Source organism: Moschus berezovskii, chromosome 5, assembly GCF_049115385.1.
Source record: "Moschus berezovskii isolate FMDL1 chromosome 5, NW_MosBer_1.0, whole genome shotgun sequence".
Lineage (NCBI taxonomy): Eukaryota > Metazoa > Chordata > Mammalia > Artiodactyla > Moschidae > Moschus > Moschus berezovskii.
Genome location: NC_142464.1, coordinates 12974054 through 13000430, shown reverse-complemented (window position 1 = coordinate 13000430; position 26377 = coordinate 12974054). Strand labels below are relative to the sequence as shown.

General features: G+C 38.7%; 1 protein-coding gene across 1 annotated transcript in view; it reads left to right on the top strand.

Annotated features, from left to right (window-relative positions):
- Window positions 1-404: 404 nt before the first annotated feature.
- METTL14 (methyltransferase 14, N6-adenosine-methyltransferase non-catalytic subunit) overlaps window positions 405-26377 on the top strand; it is a 53299-nt gene continuing 27326 nt past the window's right edge. Inside the window, exons 1-7 of the mRNA XM_055434895.2 lie at window positions 405-617; window positions 4822-4910; window positions 5535-5622; window positions 6923-7003; window positions 7345-7432; window positions 20471-20561; window positions 21966-22107. Of these exons, the coding sequence (XP_055290870.1) occupies window positions 552-617; window positions 4822-4910; window positions 5535-5622; window positions 6923-7003; window positions 7345-7432; window positions 20471-20561; window positions 21966-22107 (645 nt within the window). The 5' untranslated portion in view covers window positions 405-551. The remainder of the gene's footprint in view (window positions 618-4821; window positions 4911-5534; window positions 5623-6922; window positions 7004-7344; window positions 7433-20470; window positions 20562-21965; window positions 22108-26377) is intronic.

The window sequence follows — 26377 nt, the reverse complement described above, 5'->3', positions numbered from 1 at the left end:
TAATGAGCCAAGGCCATTCAGCTAGTAAAGGACAGTCCCAGGTTTAAACCCGGCAATCGGACTCGAGTCTGTGCTTTTAGCCAAAAGCCTGGTATCCAGCAATTTTTAAAACGTCAGCACTGGCAACTGGGGAATTACTGGAAAAGGGAATCGACAATACGGCCCACAACTCGGAAACAGTGCTAACAGACCTGGGAAGCCTGCAGTCCCAGGAGAGGACAGTGAGAGGCCAGGCCACCTGCCCGCTGCACTCTGACAGCCCGCGCTCTCGGAAGGGCGGGCACCTTCCGTGACGCCCCCGGCGCCGCAGGACACTCACTGGGCCTCTGCTGAGGCGTCAAATCGCGGGCGTCCAGGAGGAGGCGGGACTTCCGGGTCCCTGGCGCAAAATTCCGGCCGCGCCGGAAACACCTACTGAGGAGAAGGTCCTGGGTACCCGCCTCCTGAGGCGCCTGGAAAATTTTGTTTTCCACAGATTCCGAAGAGAAATTGGGGCAAGGATTCATCCGCTAATTGCCAGGTTTTCGAGGTAGTGGAAAACAAATCGGGACATGGACAGCCGCCTGCAGGAGATCCGGGAGCGGCAGAAGTTACGTCGACAGCTTCTCGCGCAGCAGGTCCGCGGCCCAGGGAGGGGTCGCGAGTGCGCGTGCGCGGCGTTCCTCGTCCCTGTCTCCCCGCTTTTCCGTCTCCTCACCTGCCACCCGGCAGCCCTTTCTGGTCTCGAGACTTTAATCCCAGGACCTCCCTACCCTCTGTTCCCCGAATCGTTCCCCTTTCGTGTTGTGGTCCTTATGGTGGAGCTGAAGCGACCGCCACGCCTGGTCTTCAGCATCATGTATGGAATGCCCGCCAGGTGTCTGGCGTGCTCAGTGATGAGGACACAAAACTTTGGTGTTTGCGTGTAAGTTACCGCAGTTCACGCGAGGAAGGGGGGCTCGTTAGCCCCTAAATTTCTCTTCACTTTTTAAATAGTCGTTTGTGTCTTGCTTTTCTCGTATCAGCGCCTGATTCATGAGATTGTGGCTACATTGAGAAATAGGTTTACAGTGTTTATTTCTGGGATAATATCTAAAGACCGCATTGGAAGTAGCCTGAGTGTAAATTTTAGGCTGTGCATCATGGGTGTCGCAGTCGACTATGCTGTGTATGGTATCCTCGTTATTACCCGCAGCTAAATGTTTGAATTCTTTTCTCAGTCACAACAAATCTCTGAAAGAGGTAGCATTATCCTCACATAATAAGACACAGGCGCCGGTGGTTAACGAGCTTTTCCCCTCAGTCGTTAATCTCTAGGCCAGTAAGTTGAACCCAGGTTTGTCTCTCCAAAGCTTGTCTTCACTGCTGCTTGCGTGTAAGTTGACACGTGCTGATTAGTAGAGTACACATACAGAAAATGCAGATGCACACCTTTGATTAAAGTCAGAGGCTGTGTTTTCCTTTCTACCCCTCGGGTCAGTAAAAGTGATGGGGGAAATGCTCATAAGCTTTAATGAGGAATCTTAACAGTCAAAAATAGTTATTTTTTTTTCTGTAATAAATCTTGGTTTTAGTAAATGAAAATCAAAGATATAGCTTCTTTTATGACATGATGAAAAGATTTATGGTATAGTGTTTAAAATGTCGGTGTTTAGGGACCTCTCTGTTGGTCCAGTGGTTGCTGCTGCTAAGTCGCTTCAGTCATGTCTGACTCTGTGCGACCCCATAGACGGCAGTCCACCAGGCTCCCCCACCCCTGGGATTCTCCAGGCAAGAACACTGGAGTGGGTTGCCATTTCCTTCTCCAATGTGTGAAAGGGAAAAGTGAAAGGGAAGTCGCTCAGTCATGTCCGACTCTTAGCGACCCCGTGGACTGCCGCCTACCAGGCACCGCCGTCCTCGGGATTTTCCAGGCAAGAGTACTGGAGTGGGGTGCCATTGCCTTCTCTGGGTCCAGTGGTTCAGTTCAGTCGCTCAGTCGTGTCCGACTCTCTGCGACCCCATGAATCACAGCACGCCAGGCCTCCCTGTCCATCACCAGCTCCCGGAGTTCACCCAAACTCGTGTCCACAGAGTGGGTGATGCCATCCAGCCATCTCATTCAGTGTCCCCTTCTCCTCCCGCCCCCAACCTTTCCCAGCATCAGAGTCTTTTCCAGTGAGTCAACTGGGACTGATGCTAAAGCTGAAACTGCAATACTTTGGCCACCTCATGCGACGAGTCCAGTGGTTAGGACTCTGCTATTTCATGGCTGTGGCCTGGGTTCAGTCCCTGGTCTGGGAACTAAGATCCCTTAAGCCCCGTGCTGCCGCTAAGTCGCTTCAGTCGTGTCCGACTCTGTGCGACCCAATAGACAGCAGCCCACCAGGCTTCCCCTTCCCTGGGATTCTCCAGGCAAGAACACTGGAGTGGGTTGCCATTTCCTTCTCCAATGAGTAAAAGTGAAAGTGAAGTCGCTCAGTGGTGTCCGACTCCTAGCGACCCCATGGACTGCAGCCTACCAGGCTCCTCCGTCCATGGGATTTTCCAGGCGAGAGTACTGGAGTGTGTTGCCATTGCCTTCGTGAGCCCCGTGGTGTAAGCCAAAAAAAAAAAAAAGAAGGTGGGTGTTTGGAATCAGATCTGTTTCAGTGCCTCTGACATTATGATTTTTTGACAAATCAGATATCTTTTTCAAGCCTTCTTTATCCCAATTGCTTTTATCATGTTATGTTTGAAAATGTCCAGTGGCTCTTTGTTACAACCAAGTAAGATTTTTGTGCTTAAGTTTTGAATTCAAACCTATATTTGACTCAAAATACATGCATAAACAATTATTTCTTGAATGTCTTACTATGTACCAGGAACTCTTGTAGATGTTGGTAAGTCCGCTATGAATAATAGGTTATCCTACCTTTAGAGAACTTACATAGTGTACAGCATTTAATAATGGCTGCCGTTTATTAAGTCCCTTGCATGTATCAAGGGACTTGACAAACTTTTACGTATGTTATCATACAAGTCAGATGCTGTCTGGATCTTATACATGAGGAAGATAAAGCTCAAAGAATTTACCTTATATGCTGAAGGTGACAAAACTTAAGTTGGCCAGCTTCAGTCTTAGGCCTTTCTGTACTCTTTCCAGTACACCTGGCTCCCTCTTGGAATAACTGGTTAGAAACCATTCCACCTGGCTGAGGATGGCCAATGTAATCAATGGTAGACTTCCACTTTACCAGCAACCTTTTTTTCACTTTCTATATGAACAAGACAGACTGGTTGCTCTCCAGAAAGTTATTTGTGTAATACAGACTTTGTAATTTTTAACTAGTGTCCTTTCTTTCTGATTTCTGTCTATCCTTTATGGCACAGCCCAGGTCAGAACTTTGTGATGAAACTTGGTCTGGAACTCCCTGGTTTAGGCTTTTCTCGCTCTCTGCGTCCATTGTCCTGAACGTTGAGTCCACTACTGTACGTCACTAACTCATACAGACAATTCCAGTTGGGTTAATCTTCTACCCTAACTTTTGTTTCTTATCCAAAGTTAGTTTTTAATAAGTTTTTGTTGATTCATGAACTTCAAAGTAGAGCACAACTCAACATATATAATTTGCTTGATTTGTTTTTGGCTGCTGGATGAAGATATCAGATGCAGTGTATAGGCACGCACTATGATTGTGGCCATTGATGCTGCCACCAGTAATTTACGCCTGCTCTTTAACTTGTAGCTTTGTTTTTAAAAATTAATATACTTTCAAAGGATACCAAATTGTCATAATTATTCAAATAATATATTTAGTGCTACCACAGTGGAAATGGCAACCCACTCCAGTATTCTTGCTTGGAAAATTCCATGGACAGAGTAGCCTGGTGGGCTACAGTCAAGGGGGAATCACAAAGAATTGGACAGGACTGAGCGCACACACACACACACACACACCCACAATGGAAAGTCTATTTAATTACTCCAGTCATTCCACAACTAAAAAAAAAAAAAGTTGGAACACAAGATGATTGTGTATGTAAGCACAATTTGATTTAAAACATGTGTCTTATAAAACATCATATTCTAATTTAGGCCTTGGCAAGAAATCTCATTGATTTATTCACATATTTATTGAGCATCTATTATAAGTCAGACTTTATAATAGCTCCTGAACATTAGATATCAACAGGACAGAGTTCTTCCTCAGTGAGGTAACAAAGAAGGGGGAGAAGAAGACAAAAGTAAACTTAAAATAACTGAGGTGTACAAATATAAAATATAAATAGGGAATAAACAAAAGTAAAACAAACTTAGTTTGTATTTTGATCTGAATGAGAAAATGAGGAGGTAAGAGAAAAATGGAAGGAGACTACTACTTCTCTCTCTAGTGTTCATGGAAGAACTCTGAGAACTGAAGGGAGGGGAGTCAGTCACTTTCATGGGAAGAAGGTTAAAAAAAAGCATTTCTCCTACAGGAAGTAGATGTGTTTTCCGACGAAACAGGGTGGGGGTCAGGAAAATTTTATAGATGAGTTAAAATATCAGGAACATTAATATACTGGAAGAGATTTATCATTGGAGAACCCTTAGGGGAGTCATGGACTAGTCTAAAGAGGCAGTGGGAATTAATATAATTGTTTAATAAAGGCTGGGCTCTAGTATGCTTTCTCACCTTTTTTGAGCTCAAGGGGCTATATAATGCAGACTTCCTCATGCTCTTCTTGTGCCTAAAAATATTAAGTGATTCCTCGCTTGCTACGGTAGTTAGGGATATTTCTTTTTTTTTTTTAATATTTGATGTATTAAATGCTGCTACAGTTGGCTAGAAAGGATGTTCAGCAGGTTGTGTTCTAATTTTGATTTTTGCCTTTTCTCAGTTGGGAGCTGAAAGTGCCGATAGCATTGGTGCTGTATTAAATAGCAAAGATGAGCAGAGAGAAATTGCTGAAACAAGAGAAACTTGCAGGTCAGTAGAATAATTGCTTTTTATGAGTGATATGTTAATATTTTCAAAAGGATCATTGCTTTAATAAACAATAATCTTAGGTATCAAGTATGTTATAAGCATCAGCATACAAATTTGGAAAACATTGATTTTTATTGTTTATGAATTATGAAATGCTTCTTTTCTGAATACAAGTAAGTTCTCACTTATGAACTAGTTAGAAAATGGAATGTTAGAATTAGCTTATGTACCATATATAATTTTAAAAATCCTTATTTAAAAAAAGTACTTTATCCTAAAAGTGCTATTCATTTGATAGTTCATAACGCATTTCGGATTTTTCAGTATTGTAGTTACCAATTAGAACATCAGTTTCATTCAAGACAGATTAGAATGATATGTAATGCAGAAATTTCTCTTTGCCATACATACCTTATAAAAACTTATTTTCTCATTTGGTTGCTTTCTCAAAAGTACAGAGTTATTAATTAGATTGTGATACTTTTAAATTTTATAAACTGATTGAATGGATACTGTTAGGAAAAATTTGCCTAGTTATGTCTCTGCAAAACTGTTCTTTAATATTAATGGTTACATATATACATCTTATGTGTTTGTGAGTGATATTTCAGTTTTAATTTTCAGGGCTTCCTATGATACCTCTGCTCCAAATGCAAAACGTAAGTATCAGGATGAAGGAGAGACAGATGAAGACAAGATGGAAGAATATAAGGCAAGTAGAGAATGGGACAATGTTTTGGTCAAGAAAAAAAGAAGTCCTACAATCCTAGAGTCTTATCTAGGAAAACAAATCTGACAAAAGTTGAATTTTGACAAAACACTGAATATTGTCAGTAGCATATATGTCACCATTTATATCAGTTACTCATTTTAATAGAAGAGGTATGTGGGTTAAATCAGGTGATGTATATAAAGCACTAAGCGTAATGCCTAGTCAGCTCTAGGCAACAACATTCTTAAATAAGAGCAAGGAGGTAGATGTACCAGAAACGTTGGATAATTGGATCAGTTTTCAGGAGAGTACAGTACTGTCTTTTATGAGTTGTGTTATCCCATCTTAACAATATAGGGTAGTGCAATTAAAATATTTTGAGAATTCATGGGCTAGATAGTAGTGTAGAAACATTTCTAACAGAGGCCCAAGGGAAAAAACCCAACTGCTGAACGTGTAGTTGCATTATTTAGGTGAAAAAAAAGTAAAGGGAGAAAACCTATCTCCATTTTTTCAAATTAATTGTTATACAGCTATATTTAACAGAAGAGAATAAATAGTTTCAGTAAATCTCTTAAGTATAATTACCTAATTTCATAAAAACTATTTTGTGTTGGGCTTCCCTCGTGGCTTAGTGGTAAAGAATATGCCTGCCAATGCAGGAGACATAAGAGATGTGGGTTCAATTCCTGGGTTTGAAAGATCCCCTGGAGGGGGAAATGGCAACCCACTCCAGTATTCTTGCCTAGGAAATCTCATGGACAGAGGGGCCTGGCAGGCTACTGTCCATGCGGTCGCAAAGAGTTGGACACAACTTAGCGAAACAACAATATTGTGTGTTGGTTACATTTGATATATCATAATATATAACTTAAGTATTGGTCACTTTGTTAGGTTAAAGCATATATAATTCCTCATATTTTAACATTTTTGACCTATAAAATAGAGATTTCTTTTGGTTTGCTCTAGTAGAAGTAAAACTGCCCATCTGGTGGGCCTGTCTTTCATGATTGCAGCTAAATTCTAATAATTTAAAATATTATATTTAAGGTAAATCTAGATAACTTAGTCAACAAAATTAGTAGTTATAGACAGTTATTATTGAGAATGAAAAGGAAATTTTTATTATAAACATAGCTACTTATAGCTGATGATGAGAAAGCAAAAACTTCAATGTTTAATGGTAATTTGAAAAATTTATGTCTTAGGGAAATAAAATATTTATGAGGCTTAATACTTATATATAATACATAAGATTTCTCTTATACATAAAATATCTACTTAATGTTCCTTTTTAAAGGATGAATTAGAAATGCAACAGGAGGAAGAGAATTTGCCATATGAAGAAGAGATTTATAAAGATTCTAGTACTTTTCTTAAGGTAAATAATTTTCAAATCTTCAACTTTTCATGTTTCAGCTTTGTGCCTGAAAAGATTTTAAATACTTATGTTCAAGGTTTTTTTTTCAGTTATTGAGGGATCATTATTATTATAAAATAAAATATCATTTAAAATTATTCATGAAATGTTCTTCTGATGCTTGACTATTAATGTCTATAGATAACTGAATTGTAACCTATCGTTTTAGTGATGTTTTTTATTTTTTAAATCTATCAATTAGCTTATATTTTGCTTGACCTCATAATAAAAAATAAAGCTCTGAGTTAATGTATCTGCCACCAGAGTGAAAGCTATTAATTTAATTTTGACTTTTTCTTTAGGGAACACAGAGTTTAAATCCCCATAATGATTACTGCCAACATTTTGTAGACACTGGACATAGACCCCAGAATTTCATCAGGGATGTAGGTATGTCTGATTTGTTGGAATATGCGATTGCTGGCTGTCGGTTCCATGCATGTAATTTATCCATTTTGTGGTCTATTTCTCACAAAATTACTCTTTCCTAGCTTGGCTTCCCCTTTCCATCCATAGTACTCCTTGTACACTCCCTTTTTCCATCGAGCAAAGTTGCTTTTTTCCGTCTTCCTTCCTTTCCTTCACTTTGTTTCTGTGATTATCCCTCATTTTTATTTTGCCTTTATTTATTCCTTCTTTGATGCTCTTCCTTTCTTTAGGTAACTCTGATTTTTTGACCTTTGTCATTTTCTTTTCCTCTAAGAATTTTTTTTTAACATTTCTTCCAAGATAGGCCTAGTAGCAACAAATTCCCTCAATTTTTGTTTCTCTGAGAAAATCTTTATTTCTCCTTTACTTTTGAAAGATTAATTTTGTAAAGTACAGAATTCTGGATTGGTGTTTTCTTTCTTTCAGTACTCTAAGTATTTTACTTCACTCTCTTTTTGCTTGCTTTTTTCTGAGAAGTTGGATATAATTCTTAACTTTGTTCCACAGCAGTTTTTTTTTTCCTGGTTTCTTTCAGGACTTTTATTTTCTATAGCTTGAAAATGACATGTGTAGGTATAGTTGAGTTTTTTTTCTTTTTTTTTTTTTGATATGTATCCTGTTTGGTACTCTGAGCTTCCTAAATCTGGGGTTTGATGTCTGACATTAATTTGTGAAATGTTTAGTCATCATTGTTTGTTTTTGACTTCTTCAGATCTTAGTTGTGGCATGTGAGCTCACTGTCATGGCTCAGTAGCGTGCCACATGGACTTAGCTGTCCTGCTGCAGGTGGGATCTTAGTTCCCCAATCAGGGATTGAACCATCATCCCCTGCACTGCAAGGTGGGCTCTTAATGACTGCACCACCAGGGAAGTCCCCTCAGTTATTATTGATTCAGATATTTCTTCTGTTCCTCTGGTTTTTTTCTTCTTCTGATATTTCCATTACACCTTTTGTAGTTATCTCATGTTCCTTGGATAGTCTGACTTTCCCTTCCAATTTTTATTTTCTTTACTTTTCAGTTTTTGAGATTTATGTTGAGGTATCCTCAAGCTCAGATTCTTTCCTCAGCTATGTTCAGTCTACCAGTATGCTCATCGGAGGCAGTATCCCTGCAGTTTTGAAAATAGCTTGATTAAGATAATTCATGTACTATACAATTCACCCATTTAAATAATATAATTTAATGTTTTAAAGTATCTACAGGTTTGTGCAACCATCACCACCATCTAATTTTACACCTTTTTTTTAAATTGAGGTATAGCTGACATACAATATTATATATTTTAGGTGTACAAATAGTGGCTCACAATTTTTAAAGTTTATACTTCATTTATAGTTAATATAAAATATTGGCTATATTCTCTCTGCTGAGTATTATGCTTGTAACTTATTTATAATATATATAGAAATTTGTATTTCTTAATCCCCTCCCCCATTTTGCTCTCCCTCTTCTATCCCCACTGGTAACCACTAATTTGTTTTCTGAGTCTGTTTCTTTTTGTTTTATTCACTAGGTTGTTCTTTATTTTTTAGATTTCACATGAGTGATAATATATGGTATTTGTCTTTCTGACTTATTTCACTAAGCATAATATCCTCCATGTTGTTGCAAATGGTGAAAAAAATAATCACTTTTTATGGCTGAGTAGTACTCCATTGAGGAGAAAGCAATGGCACCCCACTCCAATACTCTTGCCTGGAAAAATCCCCTGGACGGAGGAGCCTTGTAGGCTGTGGTCCATAGCGTTGCACAGAGTCGGACACGACTGAAGTGACTTAGTAGTAGTAGTACTCCATTGTATATGTATATGAACCACATCTTCTTTATCCTTTCATATGTCGATCGGCACTTAGGTTGCTTCCATATCTTGGCTATTGTAAATAGTGCTGCTAAGAACATTGGGTGCATGTGTCTTTTTGAATTAGTGTTTTTGTTTTCTTCAGATATTTACCCAGAGAAGGCAGTGGCAACCCACTCCAGTGTTCTTGCCTGGAGAATCCCAGGGACAGGGGAGCCTGGTGGGCTGCTGTCTGTGGGGTCTCATAGAGTTGGACACAACTGAAGTGAGTTAGCAGCAGATATATACCCAGGAGTGGAATTTCGGTATTCATATAGTTATGTCTATTTTTAGTTTTTTGAGAAAACAGTATGGTAGTTCCATACTGTTTGCCACAGTTGCTGCACCAGTTTACATTACTACCGACAATATTATGCATCCTTAGAACATTTTTATCTCCCCTAAAGAAACTCAATACTCAATCATTAGCAGTCAATTCCCATTCCTTCTCACACCGTTGCCCCACCCCCACCAGCCTTAAGTAACCATTCATTGACTCATTATCAGTTTGCCTATTCTAGACATTTCATATAATTGGACTCATATAATATGTGGTTTTGTGACTGGGCTTTTCTCATTTAACATAGTGTCTTCAGGGGCCATTGATATTAGCAGCATTTAGAAGTACTTCGTTTCTTTTTATGGCCAAATAATATTCCATTGTAAGTACATACCACATTTTGTTATCTATTCATTTGGATTGTTTCCACTTTCTGACTTGAAAACTCTCCTGCTGTGAATATTCATGTAGAGTTTTTGTGTGAATGTATGCTCTCATTTCTCTTGGGTGTATACCTGGGAGAGAATCACTGGGTCTTGTGATAGTTCTACATTTAACTTTTTGAGTAACTGCAAATCTGTTTTTCAGAGCAGCTGTACTTTATATATTTTTACTAACAATATATGAGGGTTCCAACGATATTTCAGGTATCATTGACACTTTCTATTATCTGTCTTTATAATTATAGCTATACTAGTGAATACGAAGTAGTATTTCATTGCGGTTTTGATCTGCATTTCCCTAGTGACTAATGATATTAAAAATCTTTTCCTATGCTTATTTTTCCATTTAAATACCTATTTTGGAGAAATGTCTAAAAGCTTTTTTTTGGAATTTGACTTTTTATTATTTTATTGTAATGCTGTGATTCATGGGGTCGCAAAGAGTCGGACACGACTGAGCGACTGAACTGAACTGAAGAGTTCTTTATATATTCTCAGTGTAAGTCCTTTATCAGATGTATGATTTGCAAATATTTTCTCCCATTCTGTGGGTTGTCTTTTTACTGTTTTGATGGCACCATTTGCCACAAAAAAATTTTATTTTTATGTAATCCAATATACTTTTTCTTTTTTGCTTGTAAGCAACACATGTAGAAACTGGTTTTAATGTTTTCATGGTCACAATTTAGATGTAGCACAAAAAGTTATAATGGTGAGATAGGCCAGTTACAGAATGACAGAAATGCACGCACTTCAAGAGGTACGTAAACTATCATAGTACATATATAAATACATACACTTTTATGAGCTACCTAAAATAGTGATTCTCATAGAAGAAGAGAGTACAGCAGTGGCTTTCAGGCTAGAGAGAGAGGAAGATGAGAAGTTGTGCAGTTGGCATAAGTTTCAGTTATGCAAGATAAATTAATTCTGTAGATCTTGTTGTTCAGTTGCTCAGTCATGTCTGACTCTGCAGCTCCATGGACCACAGCATGAAAGGCTTCCCTGTCCTTCACTGTCTCCTGGAATTTGCTCAGACTTACGTCCCTTGACTTGGTGATGCCATCCAACCATCTCAACCTCTGCCATCCCTTTCTCCTCTGCCATCAATCTTTCCCAGCATCACTTTTCCAGTGAGTCAGCTCTTTGCATCAGGTGGCCAGGCTATTAAGAGCTTTAGCATCAGTCCTTCCGATGAATATTCAGGGTTAATTTCCTTTAGGATTACTGGTTTGATCTCCTTGCTGTCCAAGGGATCTCGAGAGTCTTTCATCACCACATTTCAGAAGCATCAATTATTTAACACTCAGACTTTAATAGTGCAACTCTCATAGCCCTATGTGTCTATTGGAAAAACCGTAATTTTGACTATTCGTACCTTTGTCAGCAAAGTGATATCTCTGCTTTTTAATATCCTGTCTAGGTTTGTAATAGTTTACAGCCCAGAAAATAAAGTCTATCACTGTTTCCATTATTTTCCCCACTATTTCCCATGAAGTGATGGGACTAGATGCCATTATTGTAGTTTTTTGAATGTTGAGTTTTAAGTCAGCTTTGTCACTCTCCTCTTTCACCTTCTTCAAGAGACTCTTTAGTTCCTCTTTGCTTTCTGCCGTTGGAGTGGTGTCATCTGCATATCTGAGGTTATTGATATTTCTCCCGGCAATCTTGATTCCAGCTTGTGATTCAACCAGCTCCTCATTTCTGATGATGTACTCTGTATATAAGTTAAAGAAGCAGGGTGACAATATACAGCCTTGATGTACTCTTTTTGCAATTTGGAACCAGTCTGTTGTGCCATATCTTGTTCTAAATGTTGCTTCTTGACCTGCATACAGGTTTCTCAGGAGGAAGGTAAGGCGGTCTGGTAGTCCCATATCTTGAAGAATTTTCCACAGTTTCTTGTGATCCACACAGTTGAAGGCTTTAATGTAGTCAATGAAGCAGAAGTAGATATTTTTCTGAAATTCCCTTGCTTTTTCTATGATCCAAAGGATGTTGGCAGTGTGATCTCTGATTCCTCTGCCTTTCCTAAATACACCTTGTACATTGTGAAATCTGGAAGTTCTCGATTCGTGTACTGCTGAAGCCTAGCTTGAAGGATTTTGAGCATTACCTTGTTAGTATGTGAAATGAGCGTAGTTGTGTGAATGTTTGACATTCTTTGGCATTGCCCTTCTTTGAGATTGGAATGAAGACTGATCTTTTCCAGTCCTGTGGCCACTCCTGAGTTTTCTAAATTTGCTGGCATATCATCTTTTAGAATTTGAAATAGCTCAGCTGGAATTCCATCACCTCTACTAGCTTTGTTCATATTAATGCTTCCTAAGGCCCACTTGACTTCATACTCCAGGAGGTCTGGCTCTAGGTGAGAGATCACACCATCATGGTTACCTGGGTCATTAAGACCTTTTTTGTGAAGTTCTTCAGTGTATTTTTACCACTTCTCTTTATATCTCTTCTGCTTCTGTTCCATACCGTTTCTTTTCTTTATTGTGCCCATCTTTGCGTGAAATGTTCCCTTGGTATCTCTAAATTTTCTTGAAGAGATCTCTAGTCTTTCCTATTCTGTTGTTTTCCTCTCTCTCTTTGCATTGATTACTTAGGAATGCTTTCGTATCTCCTTGCTATTCTTTGGGACTCTGCATTCAGATGGATATATCTTTCCTTTTCTCCTTTGCCTTTCACTTCTCTTCTTTTCTCAGCTATTTGTAAAGCCTCCTCAGATAATCATTTTGCCTTGTTTTATTTCTTTTTCTTGGGGATGATTTTGGTCACTATCTCCTGTAACCCTATCCATAGTTCTTCAGACACACTCTTCTCAGATCTAATCCCTTGAATCTATTTGTCACTTCCACTGTATAATCATAATGGATTTGATTTGGGTCGTACCTGAATGGCCTAGTGGTTTTCCCTACTTTCTTGAGTTTAAGTCTGAATTTTGCAATAAGGAGTTCATGATCTGAGCCACAGTCAGCTCCTGGTCTTATTTTTGCTGATTGTATAGAGCTTCCCCATCTTCTCCGTCTGGTGATGTCCATGTGTAGAGTTGTCTCTTGTGTTGTTGGAAGAGGGTGTTTGTTATGACCAGTATGTTCTCTTGGCAAAAGTCTGTTAGCCTTTGCCCTGCTTCATTTTGTACTCCAAGGCCAATCTTACCTGTTAATCCAGTTATCTCTTGACTTCCTACTTTGCGTTCCAGGCCCCTATGATGAAAAGATTCTATAGATCTGCTGTATAGAAAATTGTCTATACTCAGTAATACTGCTGACCGTAGTCAATATTTCAAAAAATATAAGAGGGTATATTTTATCTTACTTCAAGATACTTGTTGAGTTTCCACATTGTGTCTGGCTCTTTGTGACCCCATGGGCTGCATCACGCCAGGCTTTTCTGGCCCTCACCATCTCCCAGAGTTTGCCCAAGTCATGTCCATTGAATTAGTGATGCCATCCAATCATCATCCTGTGTTGTCCTCTTCTCCTGCTTTTAATCTTTCCCAGCATCAGGGTCTTTTCTAATGAGTCAGCTCTTTGTATCAGGTGGCCAAAGGATTGGAACTACAGCTTTAGCATCAGTCCTTCCAAAGAGTGTTCATGGTTGATTTCCTTTAAGATTTGATTTAGTTTGATCTCCTTGCTTTCCAAGGGACTCTCAAGAGTCTTCTCCAGCACGAATTCAAAAGCATCACTTCTTTGGTGCTCACCCTTTTTTATGGTCCAACTTTCACATCCGTACATGACTACTGGAAAGATCATAGCCTTGATTGACTATATGGACCTTTGTTGACCAAGTGATGTCTTTGCTTTTTAACATACTGTCTAGGTTTGCTGTAGCTTTCCTGCCGAGAAGCAGTTGTCTTCTAATTTTATGGCTGCAGTCACCATCCGTGGTCATTTTAAAACCCAAGAAGAGAAAATTTGTCACTGCTTTCCTCTTTTCCCCTTCTCTTTGTCCTGAAGTGATAGGAATGGATGCCATGATCTTGGTTTTTTTAATATTAAGTTTTAAGCCAGCATTTTCACTCTCCTCTTTCACTCTCATCAAGAGGCTCTTTAGTTCCTCTTCATGCTTTGCCATTAGAGTGGTATCATCTGCATATCTGAAGTTACTGATATTTCTCCTGGCAATCTTGATTCCAGCTTGTGACTCATCCAGTCTAGTATTTCCAATGATGTACTTTGTGTATAAGTCGAATAGACAGGGTTGATAATACCAATCTTGTCCTACTGCTTTCTCAATCCCGAACCAGGCAGTTGTTCCCTATCGGGCTCTACCTGTTGCTTCTTGACCTGCATACAGGTTTCTCAGGAGACAGGTAATATGGTCTGATATTCCCATCTCTTTAGTCTTCCACAGTTATGATCCACACAGTCAAAGGCTTTAGCGTAGTCAGTGAAACAGAGGTAGATGTGTTTCTGGAATTCCCTTGCTTGCTTTGTGATCCAGTGAAGGTTGACAATGTGATCTCTGGTTCCTCTGCCTTTTCTGAATGCAGCTTGCTTGAACTTCTGGAAGTTCTTGGTTCATGTAATGCTGAAGCCTGCCTTGGAGGATTTTGAACATAACTTTACTAACATGGGAGATGAGTGCAATTGTCCATTGGTTTGAACATTCTTTAGTACTGTCCTTCTTGGGAGCTGGGATGAGGATTGACCTTTTCCAGTCCTGTGATCACTGCTGGATTTTCCAAATTTGCTGACTTACTAAGTACAGCGCTTTAATAGCATCATCTTTTAGGATTTTAAATATTTCTGCTGGCGTTTCGTCACCTCCACAAGCTTTTTGGCAGCAGTGCTTCCAAAGACCCACCTGACTTCACACTCCAGGATGTCTGACTGAATGAGAGACTACACCATCGTGATTAGCCAGGTCATTAAGATCTTTTTTGTACAATTCTTCTGTGTATCTTTTCCGTCTCTTCTTGATCTCTTCTGCTTCAATTAGGTCTTTACTGTTTTTGTCCTTATTGTGTCCATCTTTGGATGAAATGTTCCTTTGATGTTTCCAGTCTTCTTGAAGAGATCTCCTAGCCTTAAGCTTTCTGTTATTTTCCTCTATTTCTTTGTACTGTTCATGGAAGAAGACCGTCTGGTCTCTTGCTGTTTTGTAGAACTCTTGATTTAGTTGGGTGAACCTTTCCATTTCACCCTTTCTTTTTGCTTCTCTTCTTTCCTCAGCTGGGATGGTGTTGTTTGCTGCCTCCTGTACAGTATTATAGACCTCTGTCCATAGTTCTTCAAGCACTCTGTTCACTGGATCTAATCATTTGAGTCTATTTGTCACCTCCACTGATATTCATAGGGAATTTGATTTAAGTCTTACCTGACTGGCCTAGTAGTTGTCCCCACTTTCTTTAGTTTAGGCTTGAATTTTCCTGTGAGGAGCTGATGATATGAGCCACAGTCAGCTCCAGGTCTTGTTTTTGTTGACTCTGTACAGCTTCTCTGTCTTCAGCTATGAAGAATGTAATCAATCTGATATCAGTATTGATCATTTGGTGATGTCCATGTTGTAAAGTCATCTCTTGTGTTGTTTTCAAAGGGTGTTAGCTCTGACAAGTGTATTCTCTTGGCAAAATTCTGTCAGCCATTGCCCTGCTTCATTTTGTACTCCAAGTTATTCCAGCTATCTCTTGACTTCCTACTTTGCATTCCAGTCCCTTATGATGAATCAGTTCAGTTCAGTCGCTCAGTTGTGTCTGACTCTTTGCGACCCCATGGACTGCAGCATGCCAAGCTCCCCTGTCCTTCGCCAACTCTTGGAGCTTGCTCCAACTTATGTCCATTTAGTCGGTGATGCCATTCAACCATCTCATCCCCTGTCATCCCCTTCTCCTCCTGCCCTCAATCTTTCCAGTAACAGGGTCTTTTTCTAGTGAGTCAGTTCTTCACATCAGGTGGCCAAAATATTGGAGTTTCAGCTTCAGCATCAGTCCTTCCAATGAATATTTAGGACTGAGTTCCTTTAGGATGGACTGGTTGGATCTCCTTGCAGTCCAAGGGACTCTCAAGAGTCTTCTCCAGCACCACAGTTCAGAAGGTCAATTCTTTGGCACTCGGCTTTCTTTGTGATGAATAGGACATCTTTTTTTGGTGTTCTAGGAAGTCTTCTAGGTCTTCTTAGATCTGATCAGCTTCTTCAGCATTGGTGGCTGGGGCATAGACTTGTATTACTGTGATGTGGAATAGTTTGCCTTGAAAATGAACTGAAATCATTCTGTCATTTTTAAGGTTGCACCCAAGGTAATGCATTTCAGACTCTTGTTGATTATAAGGGTTCAGTTCAGTTCAGTCGCTCAGTCATGTCTGACTCTTTGCGACCCCATGAATCACAGCACGCCAGGCCTCCCTGTCCATCACCAACTCCCGGAGTTCACTCAAACTCATGTCCATCGAGTCGGTGATTATAAGGGTTACTCCATTTCTTTTAAGGGATTCATTTTTTTTTAATTAATTTTTTTATTGAAGGATAATTGCTTTACAGAATTTTGTTGTTTTCTCTCAAACATCAACATAAATCAGCCATGGGCATACACATGTCCCTTTTGAACCTCCCTCCCATCTCCCACCCCTCTAGATTGATACAGAGCCCCTGTTTGAGTTTCCTGAGCCATACAGCAAATTCCCATTGTCTATCTATTTTACATATGGTAATGGAAGTTTCCATGTTACTCTTTCCATACATCTCACCCTCTCCTCCCCTCTCCCCATGTCCATAAGACTTCTCTGTTTCTGCATTGCTACCCTGTAAATAAATTCTCCAGTACCATTTTTCCAGATTCTGTAGATATGTGTTAGAATACGATATTTATCTTTCTCTTTCTGATTGACTTCACTCTGTATAATAAGGTCTACATTCATCCATCTAATCAGAACTGACTCAAATGCATTCCTTTTTATGGCTGAGTACTATTCCATTGTGCATGCTGCTACTGCTGCTAAGTCACTTCAGTTGTGTCCGACTCTGTGTGACCCCATAGACAGAAGCCCACCAGGCTCCCCCGTCCCTGGGATTCTCCAGGCAAGAACACAGGAGCGGGCTGCCATTTCCTTCTCCAATGTGTGAAAGTGAAGTCGCTCAGTCGTGTCCGACCCCTAGCGACCCCACGGACTGCAGCCTACCAGGCTCCTCCATCCATGGGATTTTCTAGGCAAGAGTACTGGAGTGGCTTGCCATATGTACCACAAATTCTTTATCCATTCATCTGTCGATGGACTTCTAGGTTGCTTCCTTTAAGGATTGTTGTCAACAGTAGTAGTTCCAGTGATCATCTGAATTAATTTCACCCATTCCCATTCGTTTTAGTTCATGGGTTCTTAAGATGTCAATGTTTACTCTTGTCACCTCCTGCATGACCATGTCCAGTTTACCTTGATTCATGAATCTTAACATTCCAGGCTCCTATGCAGTGCTGTTCTTTAAAACACCTGATTATACTTACATCACCAGACCACCCACAACTGAGTGTTGTTTCCGCTTTGGCACAGCTGCTTCATTCTTTCTGGAGCTATTAGTAGTTGTACTCTGCTCTTCCCCGGTAGCATATTGGACACCTTCCAACCTGGAGCGGCTCATCTTTCAGTGTCACATCTTTTTGCCTTTTTATACAGTTCATGGAGTTCTCAAGGCTTGTATACTGGAGTGGTTTGCCATTCTCTCCTCCAGTGGATCACGTTTTGTTAGAACCCTTCACTGTGACTCGTCTGTCTTGGGTGGGCCTTCACAGCATGGCTCATAGCTTCATTGAGTTATGCTATCCCGTTCGCCATTACGAGGCAGTGATCCATTAAGGGGTCTTACTGCACATACACACGCCAAAACCAGAGGAACACAAAGAAACTTCTGAAGGTTATTAATATGTCTTACCTTGATTGTGGTTATGGTTTCACAGCTATATGCATGTGTTAAAACTCATCAGATTGCATCCATTAAATATAAGTTTAATGTATAAGGTTTTTGTGTATCAATTAGACTTCAATAAAGCTTTCTTTTTTTTAAATTTATAGGTAATATAGCCAGATTTCATTATTGGCCTTTCTGCTTTTAAGACGTTTATTTCTCCAAGGCAAAGAAAATGTACTTAGGAAACTATTATGGATTGAGAAAAAGTTGTACCTCTGTTTTGTAGATGATTGAGAACTGACTCTACTGTGATTGAAACTCAAATATAATAAAATCTTCAAACTTGTTTCATTTGAAATTTGATCTGTAACCACTGATTAAGGATACTTCACAAAATCTTTCATTTTTTTAATCTTTGATATTAGGGTTCTGAAAATGTACTTTTGGTTTTTAAGATGATTATGATTCTTGTTAGGAAGAAGGATAAAGTAAAATAAGATCTTTTAGGAATCTTTGATATTCAAAGCCCTATTTAACCCTGCTGCTAAGTCACTTCAGTCGTGTCCAACTCTACTTAACCCTACAGTTGTTTAAACAGGCATTATGCTGTTTTACCTAAAATCTCTTCTGAGGTTCAAAGATTTAAATATTTTTAAGGACATGGAAACAATGAGGCTCCTGCTTTTAACCTTTCTTGGACTTGGAGGTGTTTTTGAAGATCCTAAGCTTGAAAATATATATGAAGATTTGGTTTATAATATGTGGAGATATGAGATCTTTAAAACTATAAATATTGATATAGGATATGTTCTTAGAGAAAATGACTTGTCTTGGAGTTGGTAGTACAATTCAGATAAGTAATCAGAGTGAGTGAGGTGAGAGCTAATCGACTAATAGGGACTCATTATCTTCCTGCCTAGATTGGTTCTGGGATTGTGTCCATAATTTAAGCCATTTAAGATCATCAGTGGTAAGGATAAGACATCTTCATTTTCTCTGCTTTGGATAACTGTCAAACTAGGGAAAACTGAACAGTCAATAGATCTTTGGGAGAGTTGTTTTTTTGTATTTTTAATAAAAAAAGAAAAAAGCATGAATAAAAAAAACTTTCTTTTCCTAAGAACAGAATGTGTAAACTTGATACTTTAAGAAGATTATTTAATATAATAAGTTTGAAAAATGGTTAATTGACTTAAACCATCTGGCTTTTAAAACACCTGGGTGTTTGTTTACATGTGAAATTAGGGTCATTAGGTATAAAATGTGTATATGAAGTATTTAAAAATACTCAAAACTAACTTTTTTACAAAGGATGTGAGAATGGTAAGTTGGTTGTGTCTTGTTTTGTTTTCCTGAGCAGGCTCATCACCTTTGAATTCACTGATACTCAGTTCAGTTCAGTTCAGTCGCTCAGTCCTGTCCGACTCTTTGCGACCCCATGAATCACAGCATGCCAGGCCTCCCTGTCCATCAGCAACTCCCAGAGTTCACTCAAACTCATGTCCATCGAGTTGGTGATGCCATCCATCCATCTCATTCTCTGTCGTCCCCATCTCCTCCTGCCCCCAATCCCTCCCAGCATCAGAGTCTTTTCCAGTGAGTCAACTCGTCGCATGAGGTGGCCATAGTATTGGAGTTTCAGTTTCAGCATCAGTCCTTCCAGTGAACACCCAGGATTGATCTCCTCTAGAATGTACTGGTTGGATCTCCTTGCAGTCCAAGGGACTCTCAAGAGTCTTCTCCAGCACCACAGTTCAAAAGCATCAATTCTTCGGCGATCAGCTTTCTTCACAGTCCAACTCTCACATCCATACATGACCACTGGAAAAACCATGGCCTTGACTAGACGGACCTTTGTTGGCAAAGTAATGTCTCTGCTTTTTAATATGCTATCTAGCTTGGTCATAACTTTCCTTCCAAGAAGTAAGCATCTTTTAATTTCCTGGCTGCAATCAGCATCTGCAGTGATTTTGAAGCCCAAAAAAATAAAGTCTGACACTGTTTCCACTGTTTCCCCATCTATTTCCCATGAAGTGATGGGACCAGATGCCATGATCTTTGTTTTCTGAATGTTGAGCTTCAAGCCAACCATTTCACTCTCCTCTTTCACTTTCATCAAGAGGCTTTTGAGTTCCTCTTCACTTTCTACCATAAGGGTGGTGTCATCTGCATATCTGAGGTTATTGATATTTCTCCCAGCAATCTTGATTCCAGCTTGTGCTTCTTCCAGCTGAGCGTTCCTCATGATGTACTCTGCATATAAGTTAAATAAGCAGGGTGACAATATACAACCTTGACGTACTCCTTTTCCTATTTGGAACCAGTCTGTTGTTCCATGTACAGTTCTAACTGTAGCTTCCTGACCTGCATACAGGTTTCTCAAGAGGCAGGTCAGGTGGTCTGGTATTCCCGTCTCTTTCAGAATTTTCCACAGTTTATTGTGATCCACACAGTCAAAAGCTTTGGCATAGTCAATGAAGCAGAAATATATGTTTTTCTGGAACTCTCTTGCTTTCTCCATGATCGAGCGGATGTTGGCAATTTGATCTCTGGTTGTATTCAAATTTGGAATTTACTGTTTTTCCTCTCCAGGTTTGGCTGACAGATTTGAAGAATACCCTAAATTGCGGGAGCTCATCAGACTGAAGGATGAGTTAATAGCTAAATCTAACACTCCTCCTATGTAAGTGGGGTTTTTTGTTCTCAACTCGGGCTTAAAATATTAGTCTATGTCATGTAACCTTTCTGAAGTTGGAAAAAAATTCATTTTTGAAAGGTTAACACACTCTTTCTTCTTTATAGTGAAATGTATTGGTTTGAAACTCTGGTTCTGAGTATACAGTAGGTTGTCATTTGATTTGTTTTCAGTTTACTAGATAATTTAGAGTGTCTTTAAGTATTTTTTCTTAGAAAATCTTATTTGTTGTATTCCTAACTATCTTTAAATGTTTTTAAATATCTTTTCTTCTCAAAAATTGCATATAAGAAAGTTAGAAAACTTAAGAGAGAGAAAATAAGAAAATGAAAGTTAATTATAACTTGGCATCTAGGGATACTATTCTTAACATTTTGGAATACAAAAATTCATTTTAGCCTCTGCTAACAAAATAACGTTTCCCTCAAAAAATGTGTATTATCCTTGAAATTGGAGACTCTTTAGCTTACTTTGAACATTTTGTACATTTAACAGTTTGCTAAAATGTATGCTATTAATGATTAGAAAAACCATAAAGATAACTGAGTTAGTGGAAAAAATTTTAACAGGCTAATATTTATCATATTTAGAAATATTTTACATTTAAAGTATCTTATGCATGCATGCTAGGTTGCTTCAGTTGTGTCCGACTCTTTGCGACCCTATGGACTGTAGCCCTCCAGGCTTCTCTGTCCATGGGATTATGCGGGCAAGAATACTGGAGTGGGTTGCCATGCCCTCCTCCAGGGGATCTTCCCGACCCAGGGATTGAACCTGAGTCTTCTGCACTGCAGGTGAATTCTTAACTGCTGAGCCACCGGGGAAGCCCCAAAGTGTTTTATATTTATATTTGAAATACCTTCGTACTGTGTAGAAATAACTGTTAAATAAAGGCTAGTAGTAATTTATACTAAGTGGCTGGAAAGGACTGTTAATATAAATACTAGCAATATAAATAGCTAACTAGCAAAAGAAAATTATGTCTATCTTTAGAAACTTTTTTAGATGGAGGAATTTAAAACAAAACAATTTTTCTAAAGGACAATTGCAGGAAAAAATAATGTAATATTCCTCAAAGTATTATGATGATAATGGAAACGGACTTAGAGACTCACATCTGAGTATGGATTTTCAGTATAAAAAATGAGAGAGGTTTATAATCAGGATGTTCCTGTGGGATCATGGTTTTGCTTTGTAGTATGATTCTGTCCATGTCGTCAGGAATAATAGTGGTAGATAGTTTTACTGTCCATACTGAGGAGAGAGATTCCTCCATAAAAAGGTATTTAGTTATTAGCTCATGATGACTTTAAAATAGTATTAGGAAGTATTTAAGAAACTTTTTTTCATTACCATCTGTAATCTCTTACTTTTTATGCTTTAACCAAATAGGTACTTACAAGCAGATATAGAAGCCTTTGACATCAGAGAACTGACACCCAAATTTGATGTGATCCTTCTTGAACCACCTTTAGAAGAATATTACAGAGAGACTGGCATCACTGCTAATGAAAAATGCTGGACTTGGGATGATGTATGATGAAACTTTCTACGTTGTAATGAATTATTTATTTTTCAAATGAATATATCTTTATCTGATGAGAGAATAATATTATAAATACTGTTTTAGGAATTATAAATATAGATTTAGGGTATGTATTATGGCTGAAGATGTAAGGTACAAAGTAACAAATAATATCTTTGGTCTTTCTTTTTGAAGCAGAAGCTGAGCAGGGAATAAGTAAGTTGTCTGTAGAAGCCTTAAAATTCCAATCTTAGAGTCCTTGGATGTATAGCTAGAAATAAGTCTAAAAACAGATTGAATGGTTGATAGCTTTCTCTATTTGGTTAGTTTCAGTGGATGTTAGAGTATCACACACACATATATATTAGCATAATTTTTACTCTTTAAAGAACTTACAGTATAATAGATTTAAATATATATATAATCTGTCTTATATAGTTGCAGTAAAGTTCTGTTTTCCTAAATGAAAGTAAACAAACTGATAGCTTCAGTGAGTTACATAAAGTAATCTGTTTTTACTGGTCAATAACAAAAATAGCAAATATATATTTATTGAGTACCACTCTGGGCTTCCCTGGTGGCTCAGGTTAAAGCATCTGCCTGCAATGCGGGAGACCTGGGTTCGATCCCTGGGTCAGGAAGACCCCCTGGAGAAGGAAATGGCAACCCACTCCAATATTCTTGTCTAGAGAATCCCATGGACAGAGGAACCTGGTGGGCTACAGTCCACGGGGTCACAAAGAGTTGGACACGACTGAACGACTTCACTTCACACTTGCTGTGTATTAGGCAACTAGGTACTGGAGATTCAAAGATGAATGAGACTTTGTATTTGGCCTTAATGAGCACACAGTTGAATGGAATAAGCAGTGACCTAAACAGATAATTGCAGTATCATTTTGTTAGTTCAGTATAAGATGATCTGAAAAAAAAACCTGACCAAGTTGAGGAAGCCTGGGGACATAAAGAGGAGGTTATGCATGAACAGATTAGCTAGAATTGGCCAGTTGTGGGCTGGGCTAGGAATTCCAAGCTGAAGGCACAGCAAGAGCAGGAGGCAAAGAGATGAGAATGGAGGTGTGTATGTATGTTAATTGTGTTGAAACACAGATGGAGACTGTCTAGAGATGCTGTCTTAGAAGCTTGGACTTTTATCCTGAAGGCATTAAGGAATATTTGAGGGACTTTAACCAGTTTAGTAAAATGGTCTAATTAGTGTGTGGAAAAGGATGGTCCAGAGAAAATGAAGACTGTTGCAGTAGTCTGGTTAGGAGAAGAAGGTTCCCTGAATTAGGGTGATGGTAATAAGGATAGAAAGGTGATCAATTCAGTAATGTTCTGTAGGTATGCCTGGTGAGATCTAGTGATTGGGATGAGGGAAAGAGGTAAGGATGCCCAGAAGGTTGAGTCTTGGGGTAACTGGGTTCAGTTATTACCGGCTGAGAGTCAGTTTAAGAAGAGGAGCAGGATTACAGGGGTTAGGATATGCTGAATGTGTTGATTAGAGGTGTATGAGAGACATTCAAGTGGAGGTTGTAATAGGAGTATGCAACTTAACAGAAAGATCTGGCCATCTCAAAAGACAGATTTTAAAGGGTTTGCACATTAAACCTATGAGAATAAATGAATGTGTCTTGAGATAGTATCTCAATTAGGATACAATGTGAATTTACAGTAAAGCCTTCAGAAACTTATATTTAAGAGGCACATAGAAAAGATGTGAAAAGAATGGGTCACAGATGAATGAGGTGAATCAAGACAGTTTGAATGTCATGGAAGCCAAGGACATAGAGAGTTTCCCTAAGTGAGGAGGAGCATGTGATCAGAAGCGCTGAACACAGAAGAGAGGTAGGGAAGGCAATGGACTGAAACTCTGTAAACTGATGTTTCACAGGAAACTGCTTTGAATCCTTGCATATCCCCTTCCGAGTTAATAGTTGTTACTACTGTTAATATTACTTACTCTTCAAGATATAACTTCAATTTTTCTTCCTTGAAGCTTTTCCTATCAGCTTCAATAACTCTGCCACATTTATTTACATTTTTACTTTATTTTACAAGTTTTTCCTCTCCTCTGATAAGTATAATCTGTGTTTATTGTTGAATAACACAGAAATATATAGTATCCCCAAAACTTAAGGTTAAAGATGTAGTGCTGTTGATATTTAGGGCTGAGAGGTTTTCCAAATAGTTGTACAAGTTAATATTCTTTCTGACAGTTTTAAGAAATATCTATTTTTCCTCATCAAAATTAATATAGAAAATAATCATTTTCAATTTAGGCAAAAGGAAATTGAAAAATTAATCTTATTATATCTATGGTTAGCAGTTAGGTTGAACTTTATTTTCTCTGGCCCATCTCTAAGATTTGGTCAGTGAAATCCAAGAGTTTAAATTTTGTATGATAAAGTAATAGAATTTTTGTAATAAATTCCATTCTATATGCATATTGAAAAGTTTTATCTGGAGCCCTAAGAACTCTAAGCTCTTAACCTTTATGTAGTAATAACCTAAAGAAAGTTCCAATAGCTAAATATAAATTAAAAAAGTGTTTGAGTTACTCAGGTATTCTTTTTCATGTTAGAGTCCGTAGAGGTCAGTGTGTTATAGTTAAGAATATAAGCACTTACTTAAAATACCAATATTTAATATTTATAATTTTGGGATTGGAATTTTCCAGTCCTGTGGCCAGTGCTGAGTTTTCCAAATTTGCTGGCATATTGAGTGCAGCACTTTCACAGCATCATCTTTCAGGATTTGATGGCTCAACTGAAATTCTATCACCTCCACTAGCTTTGTTCATAGTGATGCTTTCTAAGGCCCACTTGACTTCACATTCCAAGATGTCTGGCTCTAGGTCAGTGATCACACCATCATGATTATCTTGTTCGTGAAGATCTTTTTGTACAGTTCTTCTGTGTATTCTTGCCACCTTTTCTTAATATCTTCTGCTTCTGTTGGGTCCATACCATTTCTGTCCTTTATCGAGCCCATCTTTGCATGAAATGTTCCCTTGGTATCTCTAATTTTCTTGAAGAGATCTCTTGTTTTTCCTATTCTGTTGTTTCCCTCTATTTCTCTGCATTGATCGCTGAGGAAGGCTTTCTTATCTCTCCTTGCTATTCTTTGGAACTCTGCATTCAGATGCTTATATCTTTCCTTTTCTCCTTTGCTTTTCGGTTCTCTTCTTTTTACAGCTATTTGTAAGGCCTCTTAGACAGCCATTTTGCTTTTTTGCATTCCTTTTCCATGGGGATGGTCTTGATCCCTGTCTCTTGTACAATGTCATGAACTGCCATCCATAGTTCATCAGGCACTCTATCTATAAGATCTAGTCCCTTAAATCTATTTCTCACTTCCACTGTATAATCATAAGGGATTTGATTTAGGTCATATCTGAATGATCTAGTGGTTTTCCCTACTTTCTTCAATTATAGTCTGAATTTGGCAATAAGGAGTTCATGATCTGAGCCACAGTCAGCTCCTGGTCTTGTTTTTGCTAACTGTATACAGCTTCTCCATCTTTGGCTACAAAGAATATAATCAATCTGATTTCAGTGTTGAGCATCTGGTGATGTCCATGTGTAGCATCTTCTCTTGTGTTGTTGGAAGAGGGTGTTTGCTATGACCAGTGCGTTCTCTTGGCAAAACTCAATTAGCCTTTGCCCTGCTTCATTCCGTGCTCCAAGGCCAAATGTGCCTGTTACTCCAGGTGTTTCTTGACTTCCACTTTTGCATTCCAGTCCCCTATAATGAAAAGGACATCTTTTTTGGGTGTTAGTTCTAAAGGTCTTGTAGGTCTTCATAGAACCGTTCAACTTCAGCTTCTTCAGCGTTACTGATTGGGGCATAGGTTTGGATTACTGTAATATTGAATGGTTTGCCTTGGAAATGAACAGAGATCATTCTGTCATTTTTGAGATTTCATCCAAGTACTGCATTTCGGACTCTTGTTGACCATGATGGCTACTCCATTTCTTCTAAGGGATTCCTGCCCACAGTAGTAGATATAATGGTCACCTGAGTTAAATTCACCCGTTCCAGTCCATTTTAGTTCACTGATTCCTAGAACGTGTACGTTCACTCTTTCCATCTCCTGCTTGACCACTTCCATTTGTCTTGATTCTTGGACCTAAGATTACAGGTTCCTATGCAATATTGCTATTTACAGCATCAGACCTACTTCTGTCACCAGTCGCATCCACAACTGGGTATTGTTTTTGCTTTGGCTCCAGTTTGAACCAGAGATCAAATTGCCAACATCCGCTCGATCATGGAA